This window comes from Euleptes europaea, chromosome 1, assembly GCF_029931775.1.
Source record: "Euleptes europaea isolate rEulEur1 chromosome 1, rEulEur1.hap1, whole genome shotgun sequence".
Classification (NCBI taxonomy): domain Eukaryota; kingdom Metazoa; phylum Chordata; class Lepidosauria; order Squamata; family Sphaerodactylidae; genus Euleptes; species Euleptes europaea.
In genome coordinates this window covers 39,640,138-39,652,666 of record NC_079312.1, presented here as the reverse complement: position 1 = coordinate 39,652,666, position 12,529 = coordinate 39,640,138, and the positions used below count along the sequence as shown (strand labels likewise).

Sequence of the window (12,529 nt, the reverse complement as noted above, 5' to 3'; positions counted from 1 at the left end):
GTGGGTGGGTGGGTGGGGGGGGCGGCATTTGACAGTTCTTGTCATATCCAACAAAGACTAGAGGTTGCACGCTATATCTTTTGGAGTCTTAGTGATATTCTCATAGACCTGAGCATAAAATCCCATGATTTTCTCAATCCGCCATTGCTGATTTAAACAGCTTTTAAAAATGAAACTAAACATATGAGTATTTTGTACCTTTGAAACTCTAACACACACAAAAGATATCAGGAAGGGATACTTCTTTTTTTCTGAGCAAAGTGAACAGTACTGCCACCTTCTATAGATTTTAAAAGCATTTTACAAGCTGTTGGATACTTTCTCCCTCTTGGCCAACTGTACAGAACACTTCATGTGTCTGGTGCAGCCAGCGCAGGCTCCCAAAACTTGTGCTGCGATGAATTATGCACAGCTTGAAGGTGCCATGACACTCTCCTGCATTTACCCCTCTGGCATGCATCCAGAGCATTGATCACTTCCTTGAGAGCGAACCTATGGAGCAAGTTTCAAACAACTCATGAAATATTACTGCGTTGATTCCCCACTTGGGGAATGGCAATGTAATGAAATGTCTCGGGCTCAATTTTACCTTAATCAATTGCGATTACCGACACCAACCAAAAAATAAATGCTTTTTGCGCATTCAGCCATCAAGCATCGTATTGTACAATTGATCATAGGAAACGTTGTTCACCTTATCGCCCACAATGGCCACAAACAACAATCTAGGACCAATGCAGGCAGAATCTTGCCATCCCCAGTAATTCTGTACACACACAAAAATAGGCAGCTAACACTCAAACAGGAGGTCTGCCGAAAGGGCAGCTCACTTTTACTTCTGCAAGTCGTACAGAAAATATACCAGAGAAAAACAAATCTGCTCCTATCTCCACATTTCCCTTCAGCTCCCCTAATGCAAGAACATGGCAGATCCACTTGCAAGGACTAGACCTTTTTAATGTTTTGCACGTGGAACTTGGCGCCTCAATCGGCAAAAGCCCAGCAAATAAAAAAAGTCCTCCTGGCCCGACGATTTCTCCCCAGGAGGAAACGAGTCTTGTTCTCTTCGCACTCACACAAACACAGAAGGGTCTTAAGAGAAAACCTTCATGACAATCAAAGGGATTTCCCAGCATGGTTCTTCTGTGTTGTTTGAAAAAACTGAGAGCTGAAAAACACATACCACCACCACCACCACAACAACAACCGCTAAACAAGAAGCATATTTCAATAACAGGATGGCAAACGCCCAGCTGGTGACCTGGTCCTAGCAGAAAGTGACCCATAGAACTTCACACATCAGACAGACTTATCCAAAACACATCATACAAATCTGCGTGCAACTGTGCACTTCCGTTCCAAAGGAGGCAAGCGCCCAAAGCGGCTGCAATAGGCAGCATCCCCCATGTGATGATTGGTCCTACCTGGTCTGTGCAGGTGATGCTGCTGGAAAGTGTGATGGAAGGATCCCTGGCAGAGCAGGACAGCGCAGGCACTTATCCACAAATACAGGACCCAGGACATTGCCGAAACCACTGCCATTCTCTAAGGGGAACAGGAGGCAAGAATGAGCATCTGCAGCCCGCCAGCTCACAGGCAGCCTCCATTCAGAGGCTGAGCCACATCCGAAACCACACTGAAACAAGTCTGGGGCGAGTCCCCCCCTGCCTTCCTTCCTATTCCTTCCAGTTGCCTGAAGATCCCATCTGAAAGAAGGCAGGGAAGGTATCTGCTTCCAAAGATTAACTTTGAATAATTCAGGGCTCAAATGAAAGTGTGGCTAAAAGAAGCTTGGGGTTAATAGAAGCCAAGATGCCGGGCTGAGCCTCCGAAAGCTCATCAGAATCTCTTAGCTAGTCTTCAAAGTGCCCCAAAGACTCCCTGACAGAGGCAATCCGGGTCCCATTCCCTCCTTTTTTCATGACTGCTTCCCATCGAGTGTGCAGAAAAGCTAAACATTGTGGCATTTGAAGCACAGCTTTGTTTCCTTCTGATGTGGGGGGGGGGTGAATCATCTAGATACGGTTTCCCGAGGACTGGCAGGCAAAAACTGTTAGAGGCTGCCCTATAGTTAGTTGCCAGCCTGTAGACTGGAATAACCCTCCTATCGATACAGGCTATGGTATGTGTGTGTGTGGGGGGGATTCTCCCAGGCCATTCCTATTTTATAACCTTCTGTTGTCCTGCAGCACCAGTAGATGGGGAGCATCCTTTGTTTTGAATGGTTTCATGGCAACATTATGGTGCATATTTAACACAGAGAGAGAGACAGAGAGACTGACTTAGATGGATCACAGCAGAACTCCCTCCAGCACAGCCGCAAAACTGTTAACTCTCCCTGAAGTGCCAGGATCCTTTTTAACCCCGGCTCTCCCCCTTCCGAAGAACCCAGGAAGTTTACCACTGTCTCTGGCAGGGAACTGCATTTTTTTTAACTTCAAAAGGCCATTAATTTTTCATCACAAGGCTGTCTGCTAAGCAAAGTCATTGTTTTTGTCAGAACGGCGTTCCTGTAATTCCCCAATTTTTTTAATTAAAAAAAATCATCTCCCTTTGCTTTGTTGGAGCCTTGTCTAAGGAACACTTTGTAAGTCCAGATGGAATTTCACAGGTAATTAAAAAGGAAGGGGTTCTTTAGTGAATTGCACAGATCAGATTTCACAGGTAATAAATGGGGGGTCTTTAGTGAAGGCAGGGGGTGTCCCCAAAGCAAGAGCTCTCTCTCCCTCTTGGCCAAGTCTGCTTTCCATCACTGGTTCCCATCCCTGCTCAAGGCCCCTCTCGAGGTGGGCATTTTCGTTTCCTGAGATGTCTCACAGAGTAGATGGCTGAATATGAACACATGAAGCTGCCTTATACCGAATCAGACCCTTGGTCCATCAAAGTCAGTACTGTCTACTCAGACTGGCAGGGGCTCTCCAGGGTCTCAGGCAGAGGCCTTTCACATCACCTGCTTGCCTCGTCCCTTTAACTGGAGATGCCGGGGATTGAACCTGGGACCTTCGGCACGCCAAGCAGAGGCTCCACCAATGAGCAACAACCGCCCTCCCCCCAAAGTCATTTCCAACCCCCGGATTTGAAACCCTTCAGAGCTGGAGATCGAACCTGGGACCTTCCACATGCCAAGCAGACGCTCTACCACTAAGCCGTGGATTTCCAAAGTCATGAATGTATCCCCCTCGTTGGACCCTCTCTCCCCAAAGCCCTGCCCGGATGGCCCCGATCGCCAAGGGCCGGCGGCGCCTGGACGGGCAGCCCAGCCCCTTTCGCCCTGACCACCCCTCCTGCCCCCTTTCGCGCTGCCAGATTCATCAAACTTCGCCAGCCAATGACGAGGCGGCCTTTGCTCGCTCGGAGCCCCATCAGCGGCACCCCAGGGAGGAAAGCTGGACCACATCTCCTTCTCTTCCTTGGGTGAAACACAGCCAGCCTCTCTACCCCTCTCTCTGGTTTGGAGGGGGGGGGGAGTTCACGGGGTGGGGCTTCAGCTCATTGTCAAGGCGTGTCACATGAACACCCATGAAGCTGCCTAATACTGAGTCAGCCCCTTGGTCCATCAAAGTCAGCATTGTCTACTCAGAGCGGCAGAGTCTCAGGCGGAGGTCTTTCACATCGCCTACTTGCCTAGCCCCTTTAACTGGAGATGCCGGGGATTGAACCTGGGGCCTTCTGCACGCCAAGCAGACGTGTCCATGGAGAACACACACACACACCCAGCTCAGATCAATAGCTGTTTGGAAGTGTCAAGCCCAGACAAAGAGGCCCAGGGGGTTGGGGAACGGCAGGATTCGAACCCGGATCTTTTTGTCCGGTGGAGGGGGGGGGGAGAGCCGAAAGGTGCATCAACCACCAGAACTTTTCCCCTGCAACTGGTAACGAGCTGCGAAACCGCGTGCGGTAATTTGCAGCTGCGGGACAGCCCTTTCAAGCCCTGCTCCGTCTCTCCGGCGGTAGAAACAGTTTCCCTCCCGGCGGCTGGCTTTTGCAACCGTCTCCCTACCTCTCGCCCTCCCTTCCTTTTGCTTTCGGGGAGGGGCCGGGGCTCAGTGGTCAGAGCCTCTGCTTGAGCATGCTAGAAGGTCCCCGGTTCAATTCCCGGCGTCTCCAGTTAAAGAGACTAGGCAAGGAGGTGATGTTTTAGACCTCCGCCCGAGACCCTGGAGAGCCGCTGCCGGTCTGAGCAGACAATACTGACTGCGACGGACCCAGGGGCTGATTCGGTAGAAGGCAGCTCAGTGGTAGAGCCTCTGCTTGGCATGCCAGAAGGTCCCAGGTTCAAACCCCGGTGTCTCCAGTTAAAGGGACCAGGCGAGTAGGTGATGCGAAAGACCCCTGCCTGAGACCCTGGAGAGCCGCTGCCGGTCTGAGTAGACAATACTGACTTTGAGGGACCAAGGGTCTGATTCAGTATAAGGCAGCTTCATGTGTTTCCCCAAACCTCGGCAGCAAAAAAGCAACATCAATGAAGCACTCCTGGTTGCTGATTTTTTTTTTAAAGGTACCTCGCCTCCAGGTGCTTTCCGTCTCTCTCTCTCTCCCCCCCCCTTTCTATTTTTGGCACTCTCGCCCTAGAAAGGTGAAAAGGGAAAGCTCGGTCTTGGGAGGCGGGCGGTGTCCCGATTTCACCCGAACTTTTCCCAAAGAAAAGAAGCCAGCCAGGCTGAGGCAGAAACTTCCCACCGGCTCTCCTACGCTGCTCCCCGCATCCGCTCCCCTCCCGGGCACGGGGCTTTGCCTTCCCCAGGCTCCGAGCCAGGACTTTTCAGCCCACCCCCCTGGCTGGCCGTCTCTTTCTCTCCCACCCCCCCATCCATCTCCGAACAGCCCCCTGGTTGGCTTTTCTCCCCGGGGTTTGTCGATCAATCAATCGACCTTTATTGGCATATACTCGGAAACATGACTTAAGCAGCACAGAAAATTCACTGCCCGTACATTTCCGATTTAAATACGATTTAGACTTTAGTCCTAGGGCGAAAACGCACGGGAGGTTTTGCCTTGGATCTGCCGCTCCCTAGATGCCCATTTCCCCCATCTGAATTCTCCAAACTCTGCATGGGGGCTGATGGTTGAGTTTCGAGAATTTGGCTGGGGGAAATGTGCATTTAGAGAGCGGCAAATCCCAGGCCAAACCTCCCGTGCGTTTCTGCCCCTCGTATTGACAACTTCCATCCCAAATCCCGCCACCTTGAAAATGACTTGCCCGGGGTTTGTCCCTCGGGTCTCCCTGGACCTTTCTCTGCCAAACCCGGTCTTCCCCCACTCCCTCCCTCCACGCCTTCCCAGTAGAAAAAAAGAGGCTCGGGGACCAGGAGAATCCCCCCCCCCCGGCCCTCCTCCTCCTCCTCCGAGGATGCTTCGCGCATCTCCTTACCTGAGTAATCCGACCCAAAGCAGAGGGCTCGGGAAGCGTTCATTGGAAAAGCTTTAGCACTTTTTCAAATCCATCGGCACCACAATCGGGGATGAAATGGGGGTGGGGGTGGGGAGGGCAAAGCCGGCAACCTCCTTGATCCGGATCGCTTCGATCTAAGGCGGGGGGACCCAACGGAGAGAGAGAGAGGGAGAGCAAGGAAGGGAGGAAGCGATCCCGCCTCTCCTCCCTCGGTGGTGGCCAGTCCTCTCCCCAGAGCCGAGGCTAGACGCAGCCAGGCTCTCCGCGGTCAGAAAAGTCGCTCCGCTTCCCAGCCGGTCACCGTCCCCTGGCCGTCATCTCGGCGGAGCCCCGGGCGGCGATCGGGAGCTCCTCGGCGGCTTCAGCGGCGCCCTTAAGTCCCGCTCGGCTCCTTCCAGGCAAAAGCTCCGGCTCGGGCGCCGAGGATGGCACGCCTTAAAGGGGCATCCCTTCCCCACCGCCCGCCCCGCGATCGGCGCGGGCTGGAGCGGCCTCGCACCTGCCCAGGTGTTCCCCCTTCCCACCGACGGGGGGCTGCTTCGAGATCGCGGCGAAGAGGGGGCCGTTTGATGCCAGGCGAGCCCACCCGCGTGCCAGCATCTATGGGGAGGGAAGGGCGGGGGTGCGCTTGGCAGGCAGCCGGAGCCGAGAGTGGGAAGAGAACTTTTCTTTGGGGGTGGGGGTGGGGGGGCAGGGGGAGAAGCGCGTTAGTCAGCGGAGAAAGGCAGCTTCCCCACGTGGATGCTTTGGGGTATGTTGCCACGCCTGTCCAAAATCGAGCCACCTCCCCCATAGATGCTGCCGCGCTCCCAGAGGAATTGGAAACCCCTCCCCCCCCCATAAAGTCTAGCGAATGCCTCCAAGACATGAACACATGAAGCTGCCTTCTACTGAATCAGACCCTTGGTCCATCGAAGTCAGTATTGTCGACTGAGACCGGCAGCGGCTCTCCAGGGTCTCAGGCAGGGGTCTTTCACATCACCTCCTTGCCCAGTCCCTTTAACTGGAGATGGCAGGGATTGAACCTGGGACCTTCTGCATGCGAAGCAGATGCTCTACCACTGAGCCACGGCCCCTCCCCAACCAAGTGACCATCCACAGTCACGTGTGAATGCTGGCAAACCCAAACTTTGCTGATGGTCTGGAAATTAAGTATGGTCTCAGGTAGAGAGCTGTGTTGGTTTGCCATACAGGAGCAAGATTCAAGGCCAGTGGCTTCTTCCAGACCGACAAGTCTGCCAAGTTTGACACTTTCTGCAGTCAAACCTGCCTTCAGATACCAGTAGAAACAGAGATCCATTCCTACTTACATCTGAATGTTATACCTTGAAAATTTTGTTCGTCTTTAAGGTGCTGCTGGACTGTCCAGATCACTGTCCAGGAGAGGGGCTGTGGCTCAGTGGTGGAGTACCTGCTTGGAATGCAGAAGGTCCCAGGTTCAATCCCCAGCATCTCCAGTTAAAGGGAAGTAGGTGATATGAAAGCCCTCCACCTGAGACCCTGGACAGTTGCTGCCGGTCTGAGTAGACAATACTGACTTTGATGGACCAAGGGTCTGATTCAGTATAAGGCAGCTTCATGAGCTCATGTGACTGAACCTTGGAAATAATGAGAGGCCCCCCATTTTCAATCAAAGGTTGGACGCTCAATGTTTACAGTCACCTTTGTGTGTCCGAAGGGTGGGGAGATCATATAAATATTGCCAACAATCCCAGATGACTGCCCCCCCCACCATAAAGAGATGTCTACTTTATGAATGTATACAGATGGATGCTAAAAAATATTGGCTTTGGGGTCCTTGGCAACCTTTCCTCCTGAGCTTTGGTAGATTAAAAGTTCACTGGGACTGGCCACAGTTCCATTTGAATGAAGGCCTTCAAACTGGCTCAGAGGAAAAGGCAATTGGATGTCCTTGAAGTTTGACCAGTGGAAAAATGAAGGCTACTAGCAAAAATGGATACTAGTCATGATGCATACCTATTCTCTCCAGGATCAGATGAGCATGCCTATTATAGTAGGTGATGCTTTGGAGCACAGGCAGGATAATGCTGCTGAAGTTGTCTTGTTTGTGGGCTTCCTAGAGGCATCTGGTTGGCCACTGTGTGAACAGACTGCTGGACTTGATGGACCCTTGGTCTGATCCAGCATGGCCTTTCTTATGTTCTGAAGAAGAAGAAGAGTTTGTTTTTATATCCCACTTTTCTCTATCTTTTAAGGAGTCTCAAAGTGGCTTATAATCATCTTCCCAGGCGCCTTGTGAGATAGGTGGGGCTGAGGGAGTTGAGAGAACTGTGACTAGCCCAAGGTCACCCAGGTGGCTTTATGTGGAGGAGTGGGGAAACCACTCATGAGTTCGCTGCTCATGTGGAAGAGTGGGGAATCAAACCCGGTTCTCCAGATTAGAGTCTGCTGCTCCTAACCACTACACCACACTGGTTCTAGAAAAGAGAAGGGGCAAGGGAGAGAAAGGACTCTCCTGGAATATATTGTCAAAAAGCTTCCCTGTACTCATAGGCATAATGCAACTTCGATTACTCGCCTTTGCATTGGAAGACTGATATAAACTCTTATTTCAATGAATAGGATTCAAAAAGCCTTATTCTCCCCCCCAAATCAGGCCCTAATCCTGAGACTGCAGGAGTTGATGAAAAGGAACAAAGTGTCTCCCCTTCCCTGAGCTTCTTACTCTCCCTTTAGGGTTTGACATGAAGAACAATGTATTTCAGTCATTTATTTGATGGAAACAAAGTCACTGACAAAAATGTATTGGTTTATGTCTCCCCTTGCGAGATACATGCTTTTCAGACAGTGATGAGGTGAAGGCTGCTCTCCTTTGTGCATTTACCTGGGAGTAAGCCCCACTGAACCCTATAGGACATCCTTCCAAGTAGGCGCACACAACATCAGACAAGCACTGCTTGATCCTTAGCCTGCTTTCTTTGAACGTCGGTGGGGTTTATTTCTCAGTGGGACTGGGGTGTGTAATATACTATACAATGTTCAAGGGTTAGTTCTGCAGGCTACAAAATAAAAAGAAGGAAGTTGGCTGTGATCCATGAACGTTTTTGTCCGCAGTATTCCTTCCACAATCTCACTGAATCTGGGGAACTCCTCTAGAAAGGGGGGTTTATGAATGGCAGGGTTTAGCAATCTGAGAGAGAGAGAGAGAGAGAGAGAGAGAGAGATGCAGTTTACTCTACTTGCCAGATCAAAAACAAACAAGTGGAATAATTACCCTCATGCCAATAACCTCCTTTGCTAAGATTCAGAGATGTCAAGTAACACAGAGAGGAGTGTAAAGAGGATATAATGAAACCTCTTGAACGACTTTTAATGCCTCCTTTGGCACCATTATATTTTATTGTGTAATATATATATGAAGAGGCTGAGACTGGGTTTTTTTCCTCCCCTGAGACTGACTTTGGTCTTTGATGCAGTGCTTCTTGCAAAGTTTAGTATCGCAGCCATGGATACGAAGAAGATATCCACTGAACTCCAGTCCAGCAGCTTCAGCAGGAACATGCACGTGCGCGACAGAGACCCACCCTCTACAATTTTCTTCAACGTCAGGGAGTGGGCCAGGCCCTATTCACTGATTTGAAAGATCAAAAGGGTTCACCATGGTACTGGATTTAAAACCAGATGACAACTCTCTGTAAGAAATTTGTATGGATTGAATCTGGGATGTGTTCAAGCTAGGGTTGTGCAAAAAAAATTTTTTGGTAATTTTTGGGTTTGGGTTTATTGGGCCTGATTTTTTTCGGTAAACCCAGAATAAGCCGAATTGTGGCATTCGTTTAAACATTCCCATAGGAAAATGCCAGGGGAAAGCCGAAGCTGAAAAAACCCAAATACATTTGGGTGATTCGGCGATTGGCTATCCGGCTTTGGCTTCATTCCCAGGTTTTGGTATTCAGTAAAACCAAAACCCAGATATTGCTGAAACGGCTAATTTCGAGTTTATTTTTGGTTCAGGTTAATCGATATGCACAACCCTACCCCAAGCCAAATTCCAATGTATCTCAGGTTGGTCAAATGTCCTACGATGTGCTTCACAACAGTGTGTTTCCCAATTCCCCGAGCTTGTTTCCAACACCCAAGGGTGGGACTTCATCTCTCCAGAACCCTTAATAATGCTTCCCTGTATCAGTAATTTGAGGAAAATCTCATGGGGCTTTTTTTTTTTTTTTTTACACCAATGGCAAGGGTATCAAACATAAGGCCCACAGGCCGGATCCGGCCCCTTGAGAGCTCTTATCTGGCCTACGATCCAGCTGAGGCAGCCACTTCCCCACTCTCTATCTGGGCTGGTGAGACATGGCCCGGCCCAACCAAGTGCCAATTATGTCATATCTGGCCCTCATAACAATTGAGTTTGACACCTGAACATTACGTTGTCAAATATACAAAACAGCCCAATCACCAGATTAGTTCATTTCCCTCTGGCTGGTTGTATGCCCCAGAAGTTTTCCCCTTTACCAGAAGAAAACCGTGAGAGGTCAGTAGCTGTATTTTGCAACACAGTTTACTAATGTGCTGGTGACAATGTCCAGAAAGGAAAACGATTGCCATTGTTCAGCGAAGCATTGCTGCCCCAGTGCACACAGAAGCCGGTTCCGTTGTAACCCCTGACAGATGCTGCCATCACACAAGGCAACCTGCAGAAACAGATTCCTGTGACTAATGGGAAGGGAATATTACATAGACGGGTTGCTTTTAATCTCTTTGCTGACCCGGCTCTTGACCTCACGGGGACAAACAGAGGAGACCTCGGCTAATATTGTCGTGTCTGTTCTCGTGCACCTGCTTCAGGATTGCTTCTGCCAATTTGAGCAACCAGTGGAGACTACAAAGCAAAGGAAGGCCACAGCTCCCCAGGATCCCACTTCGATGCTGCTTGACAGTCCCCCGCAGTTGCAAACAAGCTCTGAGCAGCACCTTGATGGGCTCTCTCGGATACATGTCGGCAGTGTGTACAAACAGTAAAGCCATACGGCAAATTGAAAACCCCCCCCCATGCCAGGGATCAATTTGAACGAGGAAAAAAATGGTAGGTATGTGCAGGGGGAGAGAGTCTCTCTTCAAGTGCATCCAGCTGCCAACTGTGGTTGTTTATGCATGGGAGTTTTAACTGAGGTTTGTTGCTCGCTGGACCCACACTTTCCTGCTGGGAGTCTATGCACCAGCGGTCTCCAAGCTCAAATCAGGAAGTATTTGAATTCCCGCCCCCCCCCTTGAAATGCTGCCTCATAATTGGCTGTAGTAAGAGAAAATTCCCTCCCCCCAAACCCAATTGCCACATTAAAAAGCATTTTAAGAACAAAAAACAAAAAATGGAGCAATCTGAAAAGCAGGGGGAGAAGAAATCCATGCCTTAGTTTTAAAAAGCCTTTCTTCTTCCCCAAAAGAGCTCTGAGGAAGCAGGAAGTACTTGAATCCCTGCCTCTGGACATGCTGCTTTGTAACTGGCTGTGAGCAAAACTAAGCTTGCGTGTCCTGAACCTTGCCTTATGCATGGTGATTTCACCTCGGCTGAGCTCAGGGGAGAGGGAAGAATCGGGTTAACGGGAGAAACGGGAAGGTCGGGGATTTGTGAGGGCTGGCAGCGAGGTCATGCATAACTCCAAGGAACAACTGAGACAGATGGGTGTGTGTGTGTGTGTGTGTGTGTGAACATGAGTGAAAGTACCCATGCATAAATGGCCTGTTTAAAAAAATAACCTTTGTCACGAGATTGAAAAATAATGATCTTATTTTGAAAATGCCAAGAATGCTACCTTGGAGATGATTCAAGAAGCATGCCAGGTGTTAGGTCACTTGCTAAGGTTTCCAGGTCTGGGTTGGAAAATACCTGGAGTTTTTTGGGGTGGAGCCAGGGGAGGGCGGGGTTTGGGGAGGGGAGAAATCTCATCAGGATACAATGCCATAGAGTCCATTCTCCAAAGCAGCCATTTTCTCCAGGGAAACTGATCTTTATCATCCTGAAATCAATTGAAATATGGGGAGATCTTCAGGACCTACCTGGAGATTGGCAACCCTAGGTCAGCAGTGGAGAGAAATGGTGGGGGAGGCTCAATTGCCCAGAAGAGAAGGCTTGTTCTGCAGCATGCACACCCATTCCCCTGATTAGGCTGCTGCTAGGAAGTGGGGGGGGGGGGGTCAATTGCATGAGATGGCACATTCTGCAGCGAGCACATCCCCTTCTTCCAATTAAGTTGCTGCTAGGAGGTGGGGGAGGCTCAGTTGCACAAAAGAGATGGCTCTTTGTGCAGTGTGCATGTCCCGTTCCCCCAGTTAGGCTGCTGCTACAAGGTGAGGGTGCTAGGATAACTCGTTCCTAGCATTATTGTCTTTTCCAGTGGCAAAAGTACAGTAGCTTCAGTTTAGTCATTTTAGCTTCTAAGAGCATAATTACCAGATAAAACTTTTCTTGTACTGTATTTTATCAGGCTGCGAAGGAGAGTGAGGTGTATTTAGTGTTTCCCATATCAAAATTATATGTGCTGTATTTTTAAAAATGTCTGGCAAAAGGCTAGGCTGAAAAACTTTCTCTTTGGGTTAGGTTTTTATGTGTGCAAAGGGGCTGAGGGAATATTCAAACATTATAGACAGAGAAAATAAGGTAAAAGTGTAATTATTTATTAACAGTTCATTTATTTATTCTATCATTTAAAAGAGTTGTTGATTATATACATATATATAGAGAAAAATATATGTATATATATGAGGGGTGTCATTTTGTACTTTTGCTCTCCCCCCCCACTTAAAAATGTAGATCCATTCCTGATACCTGGAGATCTCCAGCCACCACCTAGGGGTTAGCAAGTGGTGTAGTGGCTAAGAGTGGCGGACTCTAATCTGGAGAACTGGGTTTGATTCCCCACTCCTTCACATGAAGCCAGCTGGATGACTTTGGGCTATTCACAATTCTCTTCGAACTCTCTCAGCCTCATCTACCTCACAAGGTGTCTGTTGTGGGGAGAGGAAGGGAAGGAGTTTGTAAGCCAGTTTGAGACTCCTAAAAGGTAGAGAAAATGGGCATATAAAAACCAACTTTTCCTCTTCTTCCTTTCAAAAGGAACTGAGGAGTCTACATCAAGCCCTTGTGGCCTGCTGTGTGTTTGTATGTCTGCTTGG

At 49.5% G+C, this 12,529-nt stretch overlaps 1 protein-coding gene and 1 non-coding gene across 2 annotated transcripts in view; both read right to left on the bottom strand.

Annotated features, from left to right (window-relative positions):
* LOC130489581 (chemokine-like protein TAFA-1) overlaps positions 1-5,420 on the bottom strand; it is a 446,166-nt gene extending 440,746 nt beyond the window's left edge. Inside the window, exons 1-2 of the mRNA XM_056863339.1 lie at positions 5,372-5,420; positions 1,425-1,545 (exon numbers count right to left, since the gene is read on the bottom strand). Coding sequence (XP_056719317.1) covers positions 1,425-1,542 — 118 coding nt within the window. The 5' untranslated portion in view covers positions 1,543-1,545; positions 5,372-5,420. The remainder of the gene's footprint in view (positions 1-1,424; positions 1,546-5,371) is intronic.
* A 976-nt stretch (positions 5,421-6,396) lies between these two features.
* TRNAA-CGC (transfer RNA alanine (anticodon CGC)) lies at positions 6,397-6,465 on the bottom strand. Its single transcript has one exon. It is a non-coding gene; the product is annotated as a tRNA-Ala (tRNA).
* Positions 6,466-12,529: the final 6,064 nt, after the last annotated feature.